At 45.1% G+C, this 22,702-nt stretch overlaps 1 protein-coding gene across 1 annotated transcript; it reads left to right on the plus strand.

Moving 5' to 3' along the window:
* Positions 1-385: 385 nt before the first annotated feature.
* LOC105992013 (apolipoprotein L2-like) lies at positions 386-21,857 on the plus strand. The gene is made up of 3 exons (XM_013024809.1): positions 386-461; positions 20,077-20,203; positions 20,971-21,857. The coding sequence occupies exons 1-3, from the start codon at positions 386-388 to the stop codon at positions 21,836-21,838; spliced, it is 1,071 nt and encodes a 356-aa protein (XP_012880263.1). The 3' UTR covers positions 21,839-21,857.
* Positions 21,858-22,702: the final 845 nt, after the last annotated feature.

Consider the following 22,702-nt stretch of genomic DNA (forward strand, 5'->3'; position numbering starts at 1 on the left):
GTTCTCTGTAGATGAACAACACACCATCAAACAGACCATGCTGGACCAGCAGGATGGGACCCCTTACGTTCACAGCGGTGATCATCTTCAGCTGTCACTGTTTGACCGAGAAGGTGAATCTGAGTGGGTCTGTGTGGGTCGTGCAATCTTTGAGTAGATGCTGGTCTCCTCCTTGTCATCCCTGAGAGTCAGTCCTAAGGGACTTGGTCAGGTGTGGAAAAGAAGAGGGAGAAGCAGGGTAGGAGGGGAAAGGGCCAGGAGGAGAAGGATGCTGAGCCTCTGCCTTCCACCAGGTGCTGCTGCTCTCCTCTAGAACCTTCCAAAGCAGTTCCAGAGCTGCTTTTCCATGGATTAGGATCCCCTAGTCAGGAAACCAATATGGCCCATGGATCAGAAGACTTTGGTCAAGATCCACTATGGAGCTGCAGACATGCTGGGTGCCTTTTCTGTGGCGTTGCATGGTGAGCTGAGCTGCTCTATAGCTGATCTGTAGGCCCTCTGGAAGGATGGTCTCTGCTGGCATTCCTGGAGTCACCGACCTCTACTGCCCTCCCTTGTGTGGAGTCTACAGCCCCATCCTGGCTGATGCGCCCTGAGACTGTGGACTGTGGTCAGGTGTCTCAGAGCTCCTCTTCCAGTGATTCTGCTTTCTGAACACCAGGTCCTCATCCTGGCAGGCAGGGTCACATTGATGGTTCTGCGTCACACTGTAAGTGTTCAGATTGACCAGCCAAAAGAGGGAAGAATTAGGAGGAAGGGAGTGTACAAAAGAAATCAGGAACAAGACTAAACCAAGAGCTTTCCTCTTTGGTGTCGAATGTCAGCAGGGCAAACTGGTTTGAGTCTCCTGACTCTCCTCTCTCCTCAGTTTCTCCAACTGAAAAATCATTGCTCACATTCCACCAGTGTGTGCCCTATTTGATATGAGTTTGTGAACCAGGAAATGTATTTGGATCTTTAGGAAGTGATTGATTATACAACCCCAAGAAATGGAGAAGTGTATGTGCATTGCAGATTGTAGCATGTGGGCACTGTGTGGTCACCCACTGTCCCTACCTCAAAAACCAGGTGGTGCCCATGAAGCCCTCTGCACATCTGTCCTCTTGGAAGGGACACCTGGGTTTCTGGGGTCCAGTCCCACTTGGAGCCCTTTCTGTGCTGTAGGTGGACGGCAATTCAGCTATGTGACTTATCACCATGGCACTGAAGCCTGTAGTAGACTTTGTCCCCTTCCCTGGAGGTGCCATGGAGGGCTTCTGAGAGGAAGTTTCAGGCTGCATGGTAGAACATTCATCCACAGCACCATCATGAACCTGAAGTATGCACCCAGGCTATGGGAGACTGGGCTGCTGCTGCTGGTGGGGAGGTGGGTGAAGTAGATTTTCCCCAGGGGAAGGGTGACAGGGGCTTCAAGTCTAGGAGCTGTGGGAGTGATCTGTAGAGGGCCCCGTGGTCTGTTGGTGGGTGCAAGATCAGACATCTCCCAACCCACATGGGTTGGGCTGAAGCACCTGAAATGTCAGGTCAAGGTCCTACCTGATTAGGGAGGAGGGCGGGGGCTGAGGGTGGAGCCAATTAACACTACTATTTGTTGTGCTGGTTTCCTTAGTACTCAGTACTCAGGCTTTCGATTTCCAGTTCCTGAGCATCGCTGACCTGGAGGAGGCCTTTGGTCCTAACTCAGGCGCACAGCGGAGGACTGGCTGCACACAGCCTAGGACGGCAAGTCACATCCACACTCAGCTTGGGAAAGATCCGGTGGTAAGTTGGGGATGGTGTAACTCACCCGTCTCTTCAGTCTCTTAAGGCTTCTAGAAGAGAAGGGTCATTGTCCCATTTTATGGAAGAGCTTAGAGAGATTAGGCAATCAGCAAAAACAGGCCTGAATTGCACCCAGGTTGGTTTCTTATTTCTGTCTTCCTGTTCCAGATGTCTTCTCAGGTCTTCCCTCTGTACCTAGAAAGGCAAGGGAAACTGGGTCACAGAAGGCCCCAGGAAGCAGCTCAGGGGCAGGGCCAGGTGACCCCAGAGGAAGCGGGGGAGGTTGCTGTCCCACCATGGGGGAATGAAGGATGTGAGGGAAGGCACAAGCCCTAGAACCCAACAGTCCTTTGGCCTGGTGCTGCTGCTGAGTCCTGATCGGGGCAAAGTAGTACTTTTAAGATCTAAGGAGGGCTGGGAAGGTGGCTCAGTGGTAGAGCGCTTGCCTTGCATGCCTGAGGCCCTGGGTTCGATTCCTCAGCACCACATAAGCAAAAAGAAAAAAAGCCAGAAGTGGTGCTGTGTCTCAAGTGGTAGAGCGCTAGCCTTGAGCTGAAGAGCTGAGGGACAGCGCCCAGGCCCAGAATTCAGGCCCAACGACTGGACGCCCCCCCTCTCACCCCCCCAAAAAAAGAGCTAAGGAACCCAGAGGTTCTCATCCAACCAGGCTGAGCACCTGCTTGGTGCCAGGCCCTGTGGAAAAACCAAGGCCTTAGGAAGGGGGTGAGCTGCTGGTGTCCTAGGATCTCAGCAGATAGTGGGCAGACCTGAGCCCCCTGTCCACCTCTGGCGTCTGCTGAGCCTATGGGAGATGAAGGAACAAGACAGGGGCTATCCTGTAGGCCCAGATGGGAAGGTGACCTGGTCTGAGGACAAAGAAGGACACATTTCAGGACAGTGTGTCTGGCACTACCTTTGTTTGCAATCTTAAGCTCAAAAGGCCAAACTGTATGTGAGGTGTGGGGTGGAAATCTGTGTCTGGAGCTTCTGGATCATTGGGATCACTATTGCATCCATTTTAGTGGAGCGGAGCGGAACTGAGGGGTGCTGTGCAGATCATGTCCCCTCTCTGAACCTGGGATTCTGCACCTCACAGATGGAGTTAGGAGCCTGTGGGGCCCCTGGGCAGCTGTTGCTCATTTCTGGGGTCTGTTGGGGGTGTGTGTGGAGAAGCAGTAGGGGGGATCAGGCCTTGGGAAGTGGGGGAACTGGAAGGTGGGGGTTGTTTCTCAGGTCCTGGTAAGGCTTTATGGGGAGAAGGAGGTCCCGGCTTGCCAAGTTCCAAGGGTACTGATATTTTGTGCCAACTGGTAAATAATTACATTAAATGATGGCCACTTGGGAATGTTTTAACCTTATATATATATATATGCCACAGGACACGCAGATGCACATGTACATATACACACACTCCTGCTACAGACAGGGCTCCAGGAATCCAAGCGTGCCTCTGTCATGTCCCCCAGGCCTCCCCAGGCTTCCCGCAGGCTGCTTCTCCTCCTTGTGTTGAAGGGCAGTGCGCTGTGCCCAGGCACTCCAGATTCTCGTTTCCTGTGTGTTCCTTTATGGTTGGATGCCAGTCCTTCCCCACTTTTTGGGGTCAAAAGCAACTCTGTCCTGAATTCTCACCTTACATACTGCTTTTCCTTGCAGACTTTTGCTTGGTTATCTATGGACTGGAGACTTCGGGGGAGTTGTTGGGCCACACCTGGGCCATGTTGACAAGCTGGCTGGCATTGCTGAGTATTTTCTAGACTTCTGGAACCTTTGCACCCTGATAGGCTGCAGAGCTGGAGTGCTAGCCACTGCTGGCCCTTCGTGATCATTTTAAGTCTGGCCAACCTGCTAGTTCTTAACATGCATTTTTTTATTATTATATTATTTTATTTGTGAACATACTGTACAGAGGGGTTACAATTACATGGGCAGGATAATGTGTACATTTCTTACCAAGCATTGCAGCCTCCTCCTTTTGTTTACCTTTCACATCCCTTCCCAGCCTCCCCCCTCCCCCCTTAACATGCATTTTTGTAAAAAGGAAAAGTTTGCGTTTCTTGCAGCAGCCAGAGCGGTGATTCCAGTTTCCCCACTACCCCCAAGAGGCCCCAGACAGCGTTAGGAGCACAAGGAGGATGAGGCCACAAGGGACAGGTTTGTGCCCTGGCCCTGGTAAACCTGAAGGAGGGGTTTTTCAGAGAGCCTAGTTCAAGCCCTGCAGTTCATCAGACTGTAGCTGGATCCTATGGTTTTAGATATCTTCTCAGGGCTGCAGGAAGGAGCTAGGAGGAAAAGAATGGAAATGCCCAGCTATCTGGCAGAATTGTCTGAAGCACATGAATCAGCAGTCATTAAGGTGATAGGGCAGCCTTGGTCCTATTGGTTGTTCCTCCAACAGAAAACAAACCAAATGGGATGACTGAGCTGGCAGTAAGCGTGACGTTGGGCTATGTCTTTGGCCAGGGGAGGGTGTGAGTAGTTCTTGATTCCTCAGACCAATGTCTGATTGTGCTGGGAGGGCCAAACTGTCCTGGTTAGGAATGGGCAGCAGTATTAGGCTGCAGTGACAATCAGCTTGGGTGCTGGGCAAGGGACTTGAACTTGACTGTGGAAGTCAGAGACATTGTTCATGCTGTCTGAACCCTTCCCTTCTCTGCTCAAGGAAGAAGTCCTATATCCACAGGGAGGGAGAGGCCTTGCCAAGAATCTCTGCTTCCACATTTGGAGAGCTGGGGCCGGCCTAGGAGAAGGTGGAGCTCCCCTCCGGGCTTGGTGATTGGTCAGAAGCAGGGCAGATCAGGTACCATCCATTCTTTCAGCACCTATTTGCTTTTTCACCAACAAATTTTGGGGGAAATGAGGTAGGGATGTAAGGGAGGGCTCGCTCTGTGTCAGGGCCTGGGCAGAGTCAGAGGAAGAACTAGGGTGACCAGGAAGAATGAGACCTAGGGTGCAGACCCATTTATGAAAGTGATTTCATCCAAGACCCCTGCTCTTTCTGCCTTCCCACCCTTCCAGTTGTCTGGGTTGGCTCATAGTCCTAATGTCTCGTGATTTCAAAATGCATTTCCTGCAGCCTTTGAAGCAGGAAGCAAAAGGGTGGATAGCCAGCTCCCCTGCCTCCCCTGTCCCCTGAAGCCCTGTAGCAGTGCTTACTGGTGAAGACCAGGCTCCAGAACTAGCTACTTGGGTATTCGAAGCCTAAGACAGGAGGCAGCTATAGAGAAAGGGGAGGTGAATGGTTAAGACACTGGGGCACTGGACACCACTATGCTTTGCTGTATGGTCAGGGAGCTGGACATGGATCTGCCCAGGAATGACCATAAAGGAGCCTGCTGGGAGCCCAGCAGTCCCCTCCTGGGGACTTTCAGGGACATCTCACAGCTGCCTGGGTTCGTCCCTTCTTCCCCACATGACAGCAGCTGTGTGCACCTCTACCCAGCCAGGCATCTTCAGAATTCTCAGTGGAACCAGTCGAGTTGCTTATTCTTAAGGAGGAAGAAGGTGCATTGTGCGGCTCCAGGGCCCTCGTGGGAGGGTGCTAGAAAGAATCGTTTATAGGATGAAGGTGTAGTTGTGTGATTTAGAAGGGTTCTGTATTGTAGATAATAAATTCTACCCGTGAATATTTCTATCAATCCTACTTAAAGATAAAAAAGATCAGAATGGGGGTAGAGCTGGGCTTGGTAAAGAATCAGCACTCATTCTTTGTAGCCAAGACAAGGTGTCTCCATTTCTGTGATTCGAATAAAATATCCAAGGGCAGGTCATTTATAAAGAAAGAATAAAGTTTTGTGTATGTGTTTTTTGTTGTTGTTGTTGTTGTTGGTCATGAGGTTTTAACTCTGGGCTTGGGTGCTATCCTTGAACTCTTCAGTTCAAGGTGAGTGTCTCTACTATTTGAGCCACAGAGCCCCTTCAGGTTTTCTGGTGGCTTAATGGAGATTAGAATCTCATGGACTTTCCTCATGGACCAGCTCGGTCAGAGCACTGGGACCGACGGGACAGGGATCTCGGGATAGGTGGGCAAAGAGTCGGCCAAGTGACCAACAGACACAGACTCAAAAGAGTTGCATCTGGATGTATCTTCATTGAGGAGAATTAACATTTTTATATAATCTGTGATTGCGACATATTCTTTATTTAAGCATGTGATCAATTTTTAAGAAAAGCAAAGCATTAATGGGTTACATGGAAATTGATGACTATCCCACCAATTATTTAAGCTAAGTGGTACGAGACAAGTCTAGCACGTTGTTTAATACAATGCATCATCTATTCAGCCTTTTATGTTGAATAATTAGCAAACCTAAGACAGGGCTGTACTTATATTGTACTCTTTCTATTTTTTTTTCATAAATTTTAAGTCCCTTTGAAACCATCCTAAAAACCACTCCCAATATTTTTTCACATGAATTTCTGATTGTTATTTTAAACTATCTTGTTGTTGTTTTGATAATAAACACCACAATGGTCTATATCTACCTACTCTTTGCATAAAATCTAATGAGTACCAAGATACTCTTTTTCCTTTTACATTAATCCATCTATTTCCTTCTTTATAAACTCCTGTATAAGGCAATAGTTCATCGGTCGGTTCAGGAAATGTGATGTCACTAACTTTATATTTTGTGGGAAACTACCATCTATTCCCTATAACGGAAGCTGGACCAAACTTAGTCATAACTGTTGGGGGAAATCTTTCTTTTCCTTTTATTATCAGGGGTCCCTTTTTCTAGAACTCTCTGTGCTTCTGGGATAACTCCTTCTGGTTTAGTTTAAATCATTAATTCTGCCTGTTGCAACATATCTGGAAATTTCAAATTTCTGTATTTACTATGAGTGAGCCACAAAACTGCTCGTGAAGTTGCAGGAGCTTCTGGAGGCAGCGACACATCAGGTGATATAGTGATTGGGGCATTGTCCACATCTAATCTTTGGTCCTAGTCTTTATTATTCAGAGAAGCTGTCGCTATTAGACTGGAAAGGAACAACGTGCCCTGTTCGCGGATCAATAGAAGAATAGCCAGAACAAGAATAAAGGCAATGAATGTACAGCCAAGAAGAGAACAATAAGGATAAAGATAGAGGCAGTAAAGGTGCAGCCAAGTATATAGGAAGCCGTGAAGCAATACCCCCTTCCTGCAGGCATGCTTCCTTGAAGCTTTTGCTTTGCCTGGCGCAATCTCTCACACAGATGTGGCATTCTTCCTTTTTTTATTTTTTAATTGAAGCTTGTGAATGTCTTGGCACACAGAAGAGACAGATCTGAAGATCAGTCAGAAAATGACCGGAAATATAAGAATAAGAATTAGGGGAAGTGGCGTTGTAGCTCAAGTGGTAGAGCGCTCGCCTTGAGCTGAAGAGCTGAGGGACAGCGCCCAGGCCCAGAGTTCAGGCCCCACGACCCGACCAAAAAAAAAAGAAAAGAAAAGAAAAAAGAAAAAAAGAATAAGAATTAGGAGAATTGATCCAACATGGCGATTATAAGTATTACATGAATCCAATCCAGAGGATTGAGGGCCTCCAAGTTATGCTTAAGTGACTCTGCCAAGGATTGTAAATATTCTACATCTAAATGAGCTTTACTAACTGCTGTAATTTTGTCCTGTAAGGCTTCCATATCATGAGAGATATCATTATCTCTCCAAACTCCTAACAAATGATTTTTGGTGGCATTCCAATTAAAAGAAGAGTTATATATATTTTTTAATACAAGAGAGGTAATTATGGAATATCTTAAGCTTTTTTATTTTATTTTATTTTTTTATTTATTTTTTGGTCGGTCGTGGGGCTACAACACCACTTCTGGCTTTTTCTGCTTATGTGGTGCTGAGGAATTGAACCCAGGGCCTCATACATGCAAGGCAAGCGCTCTACCACTGAGCCACCTTCCCAGCCCAAGAAGAGTTATATTTTAAAGGAGTAACACAAATATATTTAAAATTAGCATGACATTTAACTGAGAGTTGTGTTTTTAAGTTTTGAACTTCCTGACCTATAGCCAGAACCACTTCCTCTAGAGCATTTACTTTAATTTCTAACTTTTTTTTTTTTTTTGGGTCCAGTCGTGGGGCCTGAACTCTGGGCCTGGGTGCTGTCCCTCAGCTCTTCAGCTCAAGGCGAGCGCTCTACCACTTGAGCCACAGTGTCACTTCCGGCTTTTTTCTTTTTGCTTATGTGGTGCTGAGGAATCGAACCCAGGGCCTCAGGCATGCAAGGCATGGGCTCTACCACTGAGCCACCTTCCCAGCCCGAATTTCTAACTTTTTATCTATAATTTGTTGTTCTGCTAGGGCTAATGAAACATTTTTGCTTAAATCATTAACAAAATGAGTAGTGTTTACTTCATTTACTAAGGCTGCTGTAGCAATCACTAAAGAGGCAATTAATTGTTATTAAACCACTTATTCCTAAAATCAAGGCCGCAACAAAGTGTTTTGGCCGCAACATAATATCCAGAGTTTTCAGCATTTGTAAAGCAGAATTTTCAAAGCAAGGGTCATTTTGTAGATCTACAGGTAACATTACACAAGAAGGTCTTTTTAAAATAAAAATTACAGGATATGTTTTATCCAGAGAAGAAGTAAGACAATTAGCTTTTGCATCGCTTTCTTCATCTGCATCTTCTGCTTTCTTTTCTGGGTTTTTGTTATTATTTATTGTAGGGGCGCACGAGTAGGTGGGGAATCCAGATGGGTGACTCGACATCCTGTGGGAATACACATGCATACCCTCTTCCCAAGGCGATTAATATATCAGGCCCTTTCCAGGTGCCTGTGAGCAAATCTTTCCATTTAACTTTTGGCTGAACTTTTAATCCAATTTCACCCCAATGTTTTTGCATAGGTGTAAGATTTTGTTCATTAGTATTAAGGTGATTAATTACAAATAACGCATGTTGTAATGCTTGATGGGGGGGAGTAATATTGATTATTTTCTTTTTGTCTCTGTAATTGAATTTTTAGTACTTGATGACTTCTTTCAATTATTGCTTGACCTTGGGGGTTATAAGGAATTCCTGTCACATGTTCTACATTCCACATTACACAAAATCTTTTAAAGGCTTGAGATGTGTAAGCAGGTCCATTATCAGTTTTTAATTTTTTGGGAAGCCCCATAACTTGAAAACAAGCTACAAGATGTTGAATTACATCTTTTACAGCTTCTCCTGTTCGAGCTGAGGTGTGCATTACATGAGAAAAGCTGTCTATTATGACATCTACATAAGACAATTTTCCAAATTCTGGGATGTGAGTAACGTCCATTTGCCAGAGAACCTGAGGTTTAAGCCCTCGAGGATTAACTCCTAATTTTAATGGATGGTAAACATCTGGACAATAATCACAATTTTTTACAATTTGTCTAGCCTGTTCACTAGTTAAGCTAAACATTCTTCTTAAAGCTAATGCATTTTGATGATGCATTGCATGACTCTTTCGTGCTACTTCTAACACATTACAGATGATGGTTTCTCTAGTTAATAAATTAGCCATCATATTTCCAAATGAAAGAGGACCTGGTAAATTTGTATGTCCTCTTATGTGTCCAATAAGTAATTTTTCTTTTCTAAGTTGAATTAATTTTTGTAACTGTTGTAACAAGTCTATAATTTTTGATTGTCCTGATAAAAGAGCTGTCTCTATGGCAGGAAATAAGTTAACCACATACTTAGAGTCTGTGTAAATGTTAAGCTGCTGGGGAAATGTGATTAAAGCTAAAATTACAACAATAATTTCCGCCTGTTGCGCCGATATGTCCGATGCCCTTTTGATAATAGGGGGATGGTCTGGAATGTATGCCATCGAAGTTCCTTTTGAGGGCCCATCAGTAAAAACTGTTAGAGCTCCTTCTAAAGGCGTTGTGTTTACCACTAATGGAAAAATGATTTTTAACCCTTTCACAAATTTTAATAAAGGATGTTGAGGAACATGAAATTTTATTTGTCCTGTATAATTTAATAATGCTAATCCCCAATTATCATCATTCTGTAATAATATTTCTAATTGTTGTTTATTATAAAGTATAATTATATTGTGCATTTCTTTCCCAAATAACTCTCGGGTCCTACTCCTAGCCTTGACAATGAGTTGACTGCACAAATATACGTAAGAAGCTACCATTCTTGTTTGAGTGTGAGGCAAGTGAAGCCATTCCAGAACTCCATCTTGCCACAAACATCCAGTAGGAGTGTAAGATGTCTTTAATATTACAAAATCCCATTCTTTATTATAATCTAGCTATATTATCTTAGCTTGTTGTAATTTATTTTCTACCAATGAAATTTTTTCTGACGTGATTGGAGTTAATTGTCTCTTAGATTTAGGATTAAAATCCCCTTTTAGGCTTCCAACAATGGGTGTAATTCTCCTGTGGTAATCTTTAAGTAGGCTCTAACCCAATTTATATTTCCTAGTAATTTTTGAAAATCATTTAATGTTTTTAATTTATCTAGCCTAATACTCATTTTTTGTGACATGATGTAATCATCAGGTATTATTTTTCCTAAATAATTTAAAGGTTTATTATGTTGAATTTTATCTGGAGCAGTAAGCAAACCAAAGTTGGTTAATTGTTCAATCATATGTTTTAAAATTTGTTCTGTTAAATGTTTACTTTCAGCAGCTATTAATATATCATCCATATAATGAATAATATAGGCATTAGAAAACTCTTCTCTAGTTTTTTGTAAAGCTTTATGCACAAATTTTTGACACAATATAGAAGAATTTTTCATGCCTTGTGGCAAGACCTTCCACTGATATCTCTGCCAGGGCCTTTTCAAATTACATGAGGGCACACTAAATGCAAATCTTTGAGAATTATTAGGCTCCAATTTTACTGTAAAAAAGCAATCCTGCAAATCAATGACTATTATATAATGTCCTTTAGGAACAGCCACAGGAGATGGAAGTCCTGGCTGATGAGCCCCCACGTCATGCATGGTCTGAGGTCTTGTAACAACCTCCATTTCCCAGATTGCTTTTTAATTACAAAAATTGGAGTATTCCAAGGGCTCTTGGATTCCTCTAAATGTCCTTTCTGTAATTGCTCATTTACCAGTTGTTCTACAGCCTGTATTTTCTCTTGAGTTAGGGGCCACTGATCAACCCACACAGGCTGATCATTTTTCGATATTGTATCAGCAAACTTCTCATCAGCGGCCCCTATGAAAAATTTTGTACACTAAAGGAATCTGAAGCAACTAATTTTAGTTCCATGTTTTGCATAATGTCTATGCCCCATAATGTGAAGGGCGAAGAAGATATAAGGTTGAAAGTTTCCAAGTCTATTTTCACATTCCCACTTTAAAATTTTTGAACTTTGAGCAACATTGTTAGCCATACCCAATCCCATTAATGTAGATTCTGTCTTCATAATTGGCCAGTTTGAGGGCCAGTCTTTTCCTGCAATACATGTTTGGTCTGCCCCTGTAGCCAAGAGACCTTTAATAGGCTTTCCATCCACTTTTATGATTTTCATGGATCGATCTTTGGAAATAGATTGTACCCAGGCCACAGTTTCTGTGGAACCGAAACCTCCTGTGCCTCAATCTTGTTTTGGGATTTGATTTGGAAGATGGACATAATTTAAAATTAAGATTTGAGCTATTCTAGCCAGGCGCCGGTGGCTCACGCCTGTAATCCTAGCTACTCAAGAGGCTGAGATCTGAGGATCGAGGTTCAAAGCCAGCCCGGGCAGGAAAGTTCGTGAGATTCTTATCTCCAATAAACTCCTAGAATACCAGAAGTGGTGTTGTGGCTCAAGTGGTAGAGCACTAGCCTTGAGCTGAAGAGCATAAAGACAGTGCCCAAGCCCCACAACCAACAACAACAACAACAAAAAAGATTTGAGCTATTCTTTGATCTTTGTGTATTTGTATGTTTTCTTTTAAAGACCTTACCATTAGTTTAATTTCCCCTTGATAATCTGCATCAACTACTCCCGGTAATACTTCAAAGTTTTTCTTATGCTTTGAGCTTCTACCAATTATCAAGCCCACTGTTCCTTCAATTACAGGACCATAAACTTGAGTGTCTATTAGCTGAACACCATCCATGATAGAGATAATGTAATCTCCTTTTGCTGCCAGATCTAACCCTACACTTCTTGGAGTAGCTCTTGGCAAATCCCATACTGTAAATGAAGGAGCCAAGGGGTTTAATGGAACAGATCCCTTAGGGGATTTTTGTGTAACAGTAGGTATTTCCCCTCTTTCCTTTACAGAGCTGAGGGAACGCCCCCTTTCTCATTCTTTGTCTCCTTTTCTTCTGCTTCTAGGGGAGTTCCATCCTTATGATATTTTGATCTACATTCATTTTTCCAATGATTGCCTTGCTTACATCGTGGACAAAGTCCAGGCGCTTTACCTTTCTTACTGTTACTAAGTTTATTTTGCTTTTGTTGACAATCTTTACTCATGTGTCCTGACTGGCCACATGAGAAACAGACCCCATTTCCGGCCTGGGGTCGTGTCTTATGTAATTTTTGTACATAAGCACTGAATAGTTCTCCTTTCATTGCTGCAGCATATTTTATTCCTTGAATGACTGCTGGTGAGGCATCTATGCATGCTTTAACATAATCTTGCAATGATCCCCTCTTTCTTATGGGTCTTATGAGTTATTTACATAGTGAGTTTGCATTTTCCCATGCCAATTGTTTGAGTAATAGCTCTGTTCCTTCAGAGAGGGGAAAGCATTCTCTGCAAGGCCTCTTCTAATCTAGCCACAAATTCTTCATATGGCTCATCTAGCTTTTGCTGAATACCAGCTAAAACTGTGGTTTTGCCTTCAGCTGGTGGTAACCTTTTCCAGGCTGCTACTGCTAATTTTGATATTTCCATAAGCATTTCTTTAGGTATATCTGTTTGACTAGAGTGAGTAATATATTCACCTCTTCCCTTCAACATGCCCATGGTTGGTTTAGTGCCTCTCCTTTTAACAACTGATTTTTGTACTAATTCTCTAGCTCCATCCTCATAATCAGTTTTCCACAAACTATGTTGTCCTGGACTGAGGACAGATTTTGTAGTTTGGAACCAATCATAAGGCGTTAACCACATGCTTCCTACCATGTCTAAAATGTGAAGAGTATAAGGAGAAGATGGCCCCATAGTCCTGACAGCTGTTTGAAGCTCCTCAAGAGTCTTTAGCGGAAGAGGCTCCCAATCAGGAGGACCATCATCCTACAAAACTACTGGCAAGCAAAAAGAGGAATCGCCTTGCTGACAGGCCTCTGGTATTGCTCCCATAAATCCTGGAGCTAAAGCTCTGGGGTGAGCTCTCCTTTTTATTTCCTTATCAAAGGAAGGAGGAACTGGAGGAGCAGAAGGGAATACCATAGGACCTCTTTTTATTTTATTTTTCCTAGAACAATCCTCTTCTTCTTCATCATAATCAATTTGCCCCTCATATGTTTTCCAACAAGTATCTTTATCTTCATACCAATCATCTTCAGGTAAAGCTTCTAACAGATTGACATGACTTCCTACCTCATCCTTATTTATAGTATTATATTTTCTGTCATTTTTCCCTTTACCAGATGTTAAAGGGACATTCTCATCATTATTTTCAGATGGCGCTTGTTCAGCTAAGAATTCCATCTCGGTCTTATCTGTAAGCAGGTCCCTTACTTGTACCCAGACTGAAAAAGCAGGTGGGGGGACTTCCTCGGGGCCATGTTTTTTTTATAATACCTTCTTATTTCCATGCAAACTTTCTTCCAGTCTTGCAGAGATAAGCTTCCCTCCTTAGGAAACCAGGGCGAAACCCTTAAAACAAACTCATAAAACTCCACAAGAGCTTTCTTAGAAACATGATTACCTCTACTTTCCAACATGTGTTTTAACACAGAGAGAAATAATTCCTTATTTCTTGACTGAGAATGCCCCATGATTTTAAATACCTGCTTGTCGTCTTATCCTGATCAGCCTTTATCAAGGAGCCTGAAGTGCTCTGATGAGGTCCTATCCTTTGCCCGAAAATAATGAGAGAAAGAGAAGAGATAGCTTACCTTCCCGAGAATTGTCTGTACAGCTTCAAGCTGAGTGTGCTTTCGGGCTCTACGTTGGGTGTCACCTGCGCTGGACCAGCTCAGCCAGAGCACTGGGACCGACAGGACAGGGATCTCGGAATAGGTAGGCAAGGAGTCAGCCAAATGACAAACAGACACAGACTCAAAGGAGTTGCAGCTGGGTGTATCTTTATTGAGGAGAATTAACGTTTTTATACAGTATGCGATTGTGACATAGATTCTTTGTTTATTTGAGCATGTAATCAATATCTAAGAAAAGCAACACATTAATGGGTTACATGGAAACTGATGACCATCCCACCAACTGTTTAAGCTAAATGGTGCAAAGCAAGTCTAGCACATTGTTTAATGCAATGCGTCATCTACTCAGCCTTTTATGTTTAAAAATTAACAAACCTAAGACAGGACTGTACTTATATTGTACCCTTTCTATTTTCTCCATAGATTTCCAAGTCCCTTTTCCTAGAACTCTCTGTGCTTCTGGGATAACTCCTTCTGGTTTAGTTTGAATCATTAATCCTGCCTGTTGTAACATATCTAGAAATTTTAAACCTTTATGTTTACTATGAGTAAGTCTCATAATTGCTTTCAAAAATGGAGGGGCATCTGGTGGCAGAGCTATGTCAGGCAACATTGTTTCAGGAACTTTGTATACATCCAGTCTTTGTTTTTGTTCTTTGTTACTAGAAGAAGGCTTAGTTACTGGACTGGAAAGGAACATTGTGCCTTTGCCATGGACCAAGAAGAGAACAATATGAATAAAGATAGAGGCAGTAAAGGTGCAGCCAAGTGTATAGGAAGCCTTGAAGCAACACCCCCTTCCTGCAGGCATGCTTCCTCGAAGCTTATGCTTTACCTGGCGCGATCTCTCACGCAGACTCCGCAGGAGGTGGCATGGCACTTTCCTGCCCAGGCTCGCTTTGAACCATGATCCTCAGATCTTAGCCTCTGAATAGCTAGGATTACAGATGTGAGCCACTGGTGCCAAGCAAGGTTTATAGTCTAAAAGCATAGCACAGGCAGCTGCCTGGGCCTCTGGCAGGCATCAAAACATAGCAAAGGACATCACATGGCAAGACACAGCAAGCAGCTAGCTTTGGTTTCTATTCCTCTTCTTATAAAGTTCCATCAAGGAGGGCCCTCCCATGACCTCATCTAACCTTAATTCTATCTTAAAGTCACCACCCCAAATGCCACATATCAATTTGGGTGGCACATTCAATCCACACTCAAAGGAATGGTTGGTATTTTGTGGGTGGTATAGAGACCTGTTGTCACGTGTACTTAGAAGCCATCAGGAAGTGGCCCTGTTCTCTCTCATTGGGATTTCAAGGCAACTTTGTCTGGGGGTGATATGATTTCAAGGCAACTTTGTCTGGGGGTGATATGCTAACAGGCATCTGAATAAAAGGAAGTGTGTGCGTGCACATACACACACACACACACACACACACATGCTTCTGAAAATTATTGGCATTTATCAAACCCAATGAGAATAGCTATTTTTTACATCACAACTACCTTTTCAGATGTTATTGACGGTGTGTGTGTGTGTGTGTGTGTGTGTGTACGTGCGCATGTACTCACACACACACATGTGTGCTGATCCTGGAGCTTGAACTCAGAGTTTGGGCGCTGTCCCTTAGTTGTTTTTGGCTGAAGACTAGTGCTCTACTACTTGAGCTACACCACTTCCAGGTGTTGTTGGTTTTTAAAAAATAGTTTATTGGAGGTAAGAGTCTCATGTACTTTCCTGCCCCAGCGGGCTTTGAACCTCGATCCTCAGATCTCAGCTTCTGGAATAGCTAAAATTGCAGGTTGAGCCACTGGTGTCTGGCTATTGTTATCATTTGTGTACTTTTTCTCAGTTCTTCTCTTTGCATATTATTGCAAACTCAAGACTTTGTACTTGCTAGACATATGTCCTACCACTTGAGCCAGGTCCCTGGCTTTCTTTTTGCCTTAGTTATTTTTTCAGATAGGGTTTCATAGTTTTCCCTTAGTACCAGTCTTAGGTGATGGTGCTCTTACCTATATTTCTTGAGTAACTGGGATTCTAGTGTCATGCTACTATACTGTCCTTGTTGGCTGACATAGGATTTTACTAGCTTTTTTTTTCCCCAGGGAGACTTTGAACTATGATCCTCCATATTCTAGGCCTCCCCCTGCCCCCCACCCCAAATATCTGGATTACAGGTGTGCACCTCTATTCTGTGAGTAAAAAAAATTAATGTGGATACCTCTTAAACAGTCATTTTACTTCTATAATTTTTTTTAAAAAACAATCTCAAGTATAGGCTCAGGTTTATGTAAGAAACATGTATGTTGTACATTGTAAATAGCGGAAACAGCCTAAGGTCCAGCAGTTAGGGGAGGGCAGCAGAGAGGCCTGGGCAGCCCAGAGCAGGGATGGGAACACAGTCTGTGGGACTTCAGGCCCTGGTAAGATAAAAGATCCTCCTGAAGAATGGATGGGGGGGGAGGGGGGAGGGCACTCATGGAAACCACAGGGACAACCAGTCAATCTGCCAACTCAAGGACCTGAGCACCAAGTACGGGACACTGATGCAGAACAAGATGAGTCCTTCATTATAGACTCATGTACATGAGTGAATAGTTTTGTCTATTTAAGGGAGCAAAACAGAAGGCAATCATCAAGCCTACAGTACTTGAGTCAGAAGGACTTGGGCCAAGCCCTATCTCAGCACCCTGGAGAAGTCAGGTGCCTCCCCTAGGAACTTAAACACACATGCAAAACACGCCCACCTAGATCTACACTGAAGAGGCCAGAGCACAGGCTGCACAACACAGGACTTGTGTCAGAGCTACCGGGTGCGGGTTCAGCCTTGTGCACCCGGCCGGGGGTGGGGGAGGGGAGGCATTGTGCTCCTTCCCTCCACACTGCAAGGAACCCCAGGTCCTCATCTCTGTCTGTGTGGTCACCTCAGGTGGGGCAAGAAAGAGGCCTGTGTGACAGCCACACCCAGTCCATGCTAGCTACTGTCATGGCTTCCCATGCATGTTCCCTGCCCCGGGTGTCTGCTGGCCATTCCTCCACGCTTCCTTCTGTGCAGATTCTGTCTTTCTCCATGGCTGTGTCCTCATCCATTGACAGGAGGCCTCTGCCTTGGCTGTGCTCAGGGCAGAGGGAGCTGGAACAAGATGACTAACTTTCTATCCATAGCCACGGAGCACAGGGGAAGAGGGACAGGGAGGCTTGGCCCTGGCACCCTGGAGGGAAGCGAGGGGGACCTGGCCCCTCCTGCTACCTTGGCTGGAGCTGCCCCAGTCCATCCACACTGCGTTTTTCTCTCCTCCTGTAGCCCGGACGATATAGATGACCTGGAACGAAAACATCGCAGAGATATCATTGCTGCTGCCTTGGACTAGAGGACGGCATGGCCTCCCCAGGTGACCACTCTTGGTCCTTTCTGTCTGGTTTCTGCTTGAGGCCTACATGTGGGGCCTCAAGTTTGTCACCTCCAAACTGAGGCTGTAGAGCAGTGGGTGGGCAGCGAGGAGGAGCCCTAAGAGGGACCGTATCGATCTTCCAACCTGTGGGCCTGTGGGGCCCTCCTCCCTGGCCCTGGCCTGGAGTGAGGCGTGGCGCAAGGGCTAGCCTCAACTGTAGTATTCCTCCTTAGCGGGGACCAGGAGAGCCTTGAGAATGTGGAGAACAGCAGGGAAGCAGAGCAGGGGAGAGAAGACAGGAGGTAGCAAATGAAGAGACAAAAGGTCAAAAGCACCTTGCCTGCTTCCCCTCTCCTCCCACCTCCTTTCTTCCTGAGGCAACCCTGAGTGGCTCTCATGAGGGTGCTGTACCGCCAGGTCTGTGCCCAGCATCTTTGAATGGCTTAGAAGAAGAGTATCTTGAATGCCATTGGATTAGACCCCCAGTGCGAGCTTCTCTGCCCCTATCTCTGTGACCTGACAATGTAACATGAGAACTTACACGTAACATGAAGGTGACACACAAGAAAACAGCCCTCCTCCCAGGAACAACCCCCACCCACTGGATACGTGCTATCTTCCACCAGTCCTGCTTCCTTAGGGCTCTGTTTTTTTCCTCCCCCAATTGCCTTGCAGCCAAGTCAATTCTTCCCAGGATCTGGCCTGGAGAGCAAATGGTGATATCTCTATCTATCTATCTATCTATCTATCTATCTATCTATCTATCTATCTATCTATCTATCTATCTATCTATCTACCTATCTATCTATTTACCTATCTATCTACCTACCTACCTACCTACCTATCTATCTATCTATCTATCTATCTATCTATCTATCTATCTATCTATCTATCTATCTATCTATCTATCTATCTATCTATCTATCTATCTATCTATCTATCTATCTATCTACCTATCTACCTATCTATCTATTTACCTATCTATCTACCTACCTACCTACCTACCTACCTATCTATCTATCTATCTATCTATCTATCTATCTATCTATCTATCTATCTATCTTTCTTTCTTTCTTTCTTTCTATCTTTCTATCTATCTATCTACACACAATATATGGATATGTAAACACACGTATATTTTTATTTTTTTGTTTTTTGGGTCCAGTCGTAGGGTCTGAACTCTGGGCCTGGGTGCTGTCCCTCAGCTCTTCAGCTTAAGGCTAGCGATCTACCACTTGAGCCACAGCGCCACTTCTGGCTTTTTTCTGCTTATGTGGTGCTGAGGAATCAAACCCAGGCAAGCACTCTATCACTGAGCCAACTTCCCAGCCCCAACACACGTATATTTGTATATAAATATGTGCATGTATAAAAATTCCCAAAGCAATGTTTACCTTTCCTGTGTTTAAGTCATTTGATGATTGTCAATTCCATTTCCTTTTTGGAATACTGGATTTGCTCCTAATGAAGCTTCACTGAGGTGAAGCTCATTTTGTGTTACTATTATCATACTTGAGCAAATACTTGACAACCTAAGGGAAGAAAGATTTACTTTGTTCACAGTGTGAGAAGTTGCATTCCATCATGCTGGGAAGGTATGGAGAGGCAGCTTGTATCGTGGTGGACAGGAAGCAGAGCTGAGCAGTAACAGGAAGGGGCGAGGGCAAGATGGAGCCTCTGGGGACAAACCCAGTGACCTACTTCCTCCAACCAGGCTGGACCTTCCAAATTGCATCACCTCTCAATAGTCTGTTCCAATTTTGAATTCACCAATGAATCCATTTATTGGGTCAGAACCCTTGTGATCTAAACCTCTCAGGAACACCCCAACCTCCCAGTCCAGGGTGGTACTTTATTAAACCTCCTAGGTGTTTCTCAGCCCAACCAAAATTGAAAAAAAACAAGGTTGACCGCTAAACTGCTGATGGGTTGAAAGTCCCATTGGCAGGCACAGATATACAGTGTTTCCCATCCAATAGGCACATGGTAGATGGAAACCATCATTGAAAATTTCCCACTTCGCTGGGGCATAAAGGCTCACTTTCTGACTGCTATGAGTTGACAAAGATCTATTTATATCTGCAAAGCACCATATTCTTTCTGTTTTGTATTGCTAATCGCATACTGCTATCATAAATGCCACAGTACAGTGGCTTAAACAAATATCCTTTTTTTCCTTACAGCTCTGCAAGTCAATGCCACAGCCTGAGTGGCAAGGTTGGTTCTGATGAAGACTGTGTTCCCGGCGTGTGGAGAGAGCTCCTCACTGCATGTGGGCACATGGCCTTTCCCCTGTACATGGAGAGACGGGGGCAGGGGGGGAGGGGGGCGGACAGAGACACAGATATTTGGTGTTTCATCTTTCTTAAATTTATTTTTATTTTATTTTATTTATTTTTGCCAGTTCTGGGGATTGAACTCAGGGGCTGAGCACTGTTCCTGAGCTAGTTTTTGCTCAAGGCTAGCACTCTACCACATGAGCCACAGCACCATTTCTAGCTTTTTCTATGTATGTGGTACTGAGGAATCAAACCCAGGGCTTTATGCATGCTAGGCAAGCGCTCTACCACTAAGCCACATTCCTAGCCCCTCTTCATCTTCTTAATAGGTGAGAAGTCCTAAGGATGACATGCATGGCCTCATTTAGTCTTATTTATTTCACTTTCTTAAAGAAGCTGTCTCCAAACACAGTCACAGGAGGTTAGGGCTTTTACACGTGTATTTGGGGGCCGTGATTCAGTCCATAACACTGGGGTCCATCCAAAGTGACAGATGCTCAACAACATGATCCTCAACTCCTTTGTTCTTGATACCATTCAAGCTCCACCTCGCTGACCTCTAACCTTATTCTTTTTCTTTCCAACCAACTAGAGAACCAAACCTTCACTGAGCTGGTCATTGAGTATCTCCAGGACACAGTGAGCAGGGAGGAACTGCAGCTCCTGCTGATGGATGATGACGCGTGGGAGGCAGTTGTGACCAAGGCTAAGTTGTCCAGGTGACCTCCATGGGGAGCCACAGGATGGATTCCCAGTCCCCTGGGTTTTCTCATGACAGGGCTGTTTCTCAGGCAGTCCAGGGAGGGGTGAGGATGTCCCTTCTTAAGAAATTTCTTGAGGTCTTTGTACACAGGGTCTTTATGTGTGCAAAGGCAAAACTGGCACCAGGTAAGATGTCCAACAGGCTGGTGAGGGCAGGCAGTCACGGAGGGTTGTTGTTTTTGTTGTTCCTGCCCCTGAGAATTCTCTATCTCTTTGTTCCTCTACAGAGATCCCAATCAAAAAATACTTTCCTTTTTTTGTTGGTCCTGGGGCTTAAACTCAGGGCCTGGGCTCTTTCCCTGAGATCTTTTACTCAAGGCTAGCAGGCTACCATTTCTGGTTTTTTGAGTGGTTAAATGGAGATAAAAGTCTCACAGGGACTTTTCTGCCTTAGCTGGCTTTAAACTGTGATCCTCAAATCTCAGTCTCCTGTGTAGCTAGGATGACAGGTGTGAGCCACCAGTGCCTGGCTTCAAAAATAACTTTTTAATCACTAAGGAACACCTGAAGATGACTTTTCCTCACTGTTCTCTTATTGACTGAGGACCAGAGGCCCTCTGTGAAGTACTAAACATGGTCACCATGGGAAGAACTACTCTGTACCTCTGTAAAATCCTTCTACATCTGATTTCTGGTAGCAGCTCTGTGATTTGGGCAGGATAGAGATTACAGGTCCCTTTGTGCCAAGAAGCAAACTGAAAAAATTTGCTCTTTAATGTTACAGGGAGGAAGCTGATGAGCTTCGTGCCACTCTGAAGATGCTCACAGAAGACGTGGAGGAGGAAGATGAGCTCCAGGATCTGCAGGATAGGAAGAGGTTTTTGGATGAATTTCCCCGGGTTAAAGAGGAGCTTGAAGAGCGCATAAAAAAGCTCCGCGCCCTTGCTGACAAGGTTGACAAGGTGCACAGGGACTGCACCATCTCCCACGTAGTGGCCGGCTCCACAGGCGTGGTCTCTGGGGTGCTGACCATCCTTGGCTTGGCTCTTGCCCCTGTGACGGCAGGGGTCAGTCTGGTGCTCTCTGCCACTGGGATGGGGCTGGGAACCGCAGCCACTGTGACGAGTGTTGCCACGAGCCTTGTGGATACATCAACCAAGCGGTCAGCTGAAGCAGAAGCCAGTTCTCTGCTGTCCACCAAAATGGACATGGAGAAGGTGTCTAATGATGTTCTTGCTGAGGTTAAGCCCAGAGTTATTTCCATAACCAAGAAATGCTTCCAAGACCTGCCACGCCTTCAGAAGAACATCGAAGCCATAAGGCTGGCCAAAGCCAACCCTCGCTTAGCGGCCAGTGCCAAGCGTCTCATGACCGCGGGGACCATCTCAGCCAGAAACACTAGGAAGGTGCAGAAAGCCTTTGGAGGCACCGCCCTGGCAATGACCAAAGGAGCCCGGATAATGGGTGCGGCCACTGCAGGTATCTTCCTTCTGATGGATGTCGTCAACCTTGTGAATGAGTCCACGCATTTGCACCTGGGGGCGAAGACAGAGTCTGCAGAAGAGCTGCGGCGGCAGGCTCTGGAGCTGGAGAAGAAGTTGGAGGAGCTCATGCAGGTCCATGAGAGTTTGCTGTCGGATGTGAGCTGGTGAGGCCCTCTTTGGAGCAGCAGAGAGGTCAAGAGAGATGCCCTGGGTGGCAGTGTGACAAATAAGAGTCCCCTCCCCTCCCCCTCCCCCCACTCTTCATGATCCATTCTAAGTGAAGCCAGGGCATGGGAGGGGCCATTCTTCTGACCCCCCACTAGGCTCCACCTCTTAAAGGTCCCACCCCTCCAACTACGCCATGCTGAGGACCAGGCTTCCAGCACACATGCCCAGGGGAAAGGGCACCCTGTGGCCTTATCTAAGCCACAGCACTGCTGGCCCCTAGACACACCCTCCACCTTGGTCCCAGCATAGAATCCCCTTCCTTATTGTTGTCTCTGGGCTGTGTCACTAGTCTTTGATGGGTGGTATAAGGGACCTCTCTCTTCCTCTCTGATAATGCCTAATTTTTCTTCTCCCAAATGATTCCAGATCTTTCAGCCAGATTATGACTGTGAACCTAAAAGCCAAACTTTTCTGTCGTCACTGTCTATCCCTGCTTCCTTGGGGTGGCAGGGGTCTTCAGTGTAATGCTCAGAGCTCCACCGAAGTACAGATGGCAGGGTCACCTCTGCGCAGGCCTCGCCACTTGCCTCAGTTGTCAGCTGAGGGAGCAGCAGGGCCTGACCCGTGACTTCTGCTCCCCTAGCAGGCTTGTTGGTAAATAAAAAGAACTTGGCTTCCTATTAAAGTTTTAAACTCTGCTGCCGTGGAAAGAGAGTGAGAGATGACCACCACAGGCTGCGCTTATTCTGTAATTTAATTTTTTTTTTTTTTGGTCCGGTCCTGGGGCCTGAACTCTGGGCCTGGGCGCTGTCCCTCAGCTCTTCAGCTCAAGGCTAGCACTCTGCCACTTGAGCCACAGCGCCA

This window comes from Dipodomys ordii, unplaced genomic scaffold (genome assembly GCF_000151885.1).
Source record: "Dipodomys ordii isolate 6190 unplaced genomic scaffold, Dord_2.0 Scaffold79, whole genome shotgun sequence".
Taxonomy (NCBI): domain Eukaryota; kingdom Metazoa; phylum Chordata; class Mammalia; order Rodentia; family Heteromyidae; genus Dipodomys; species Dipodomys ordii.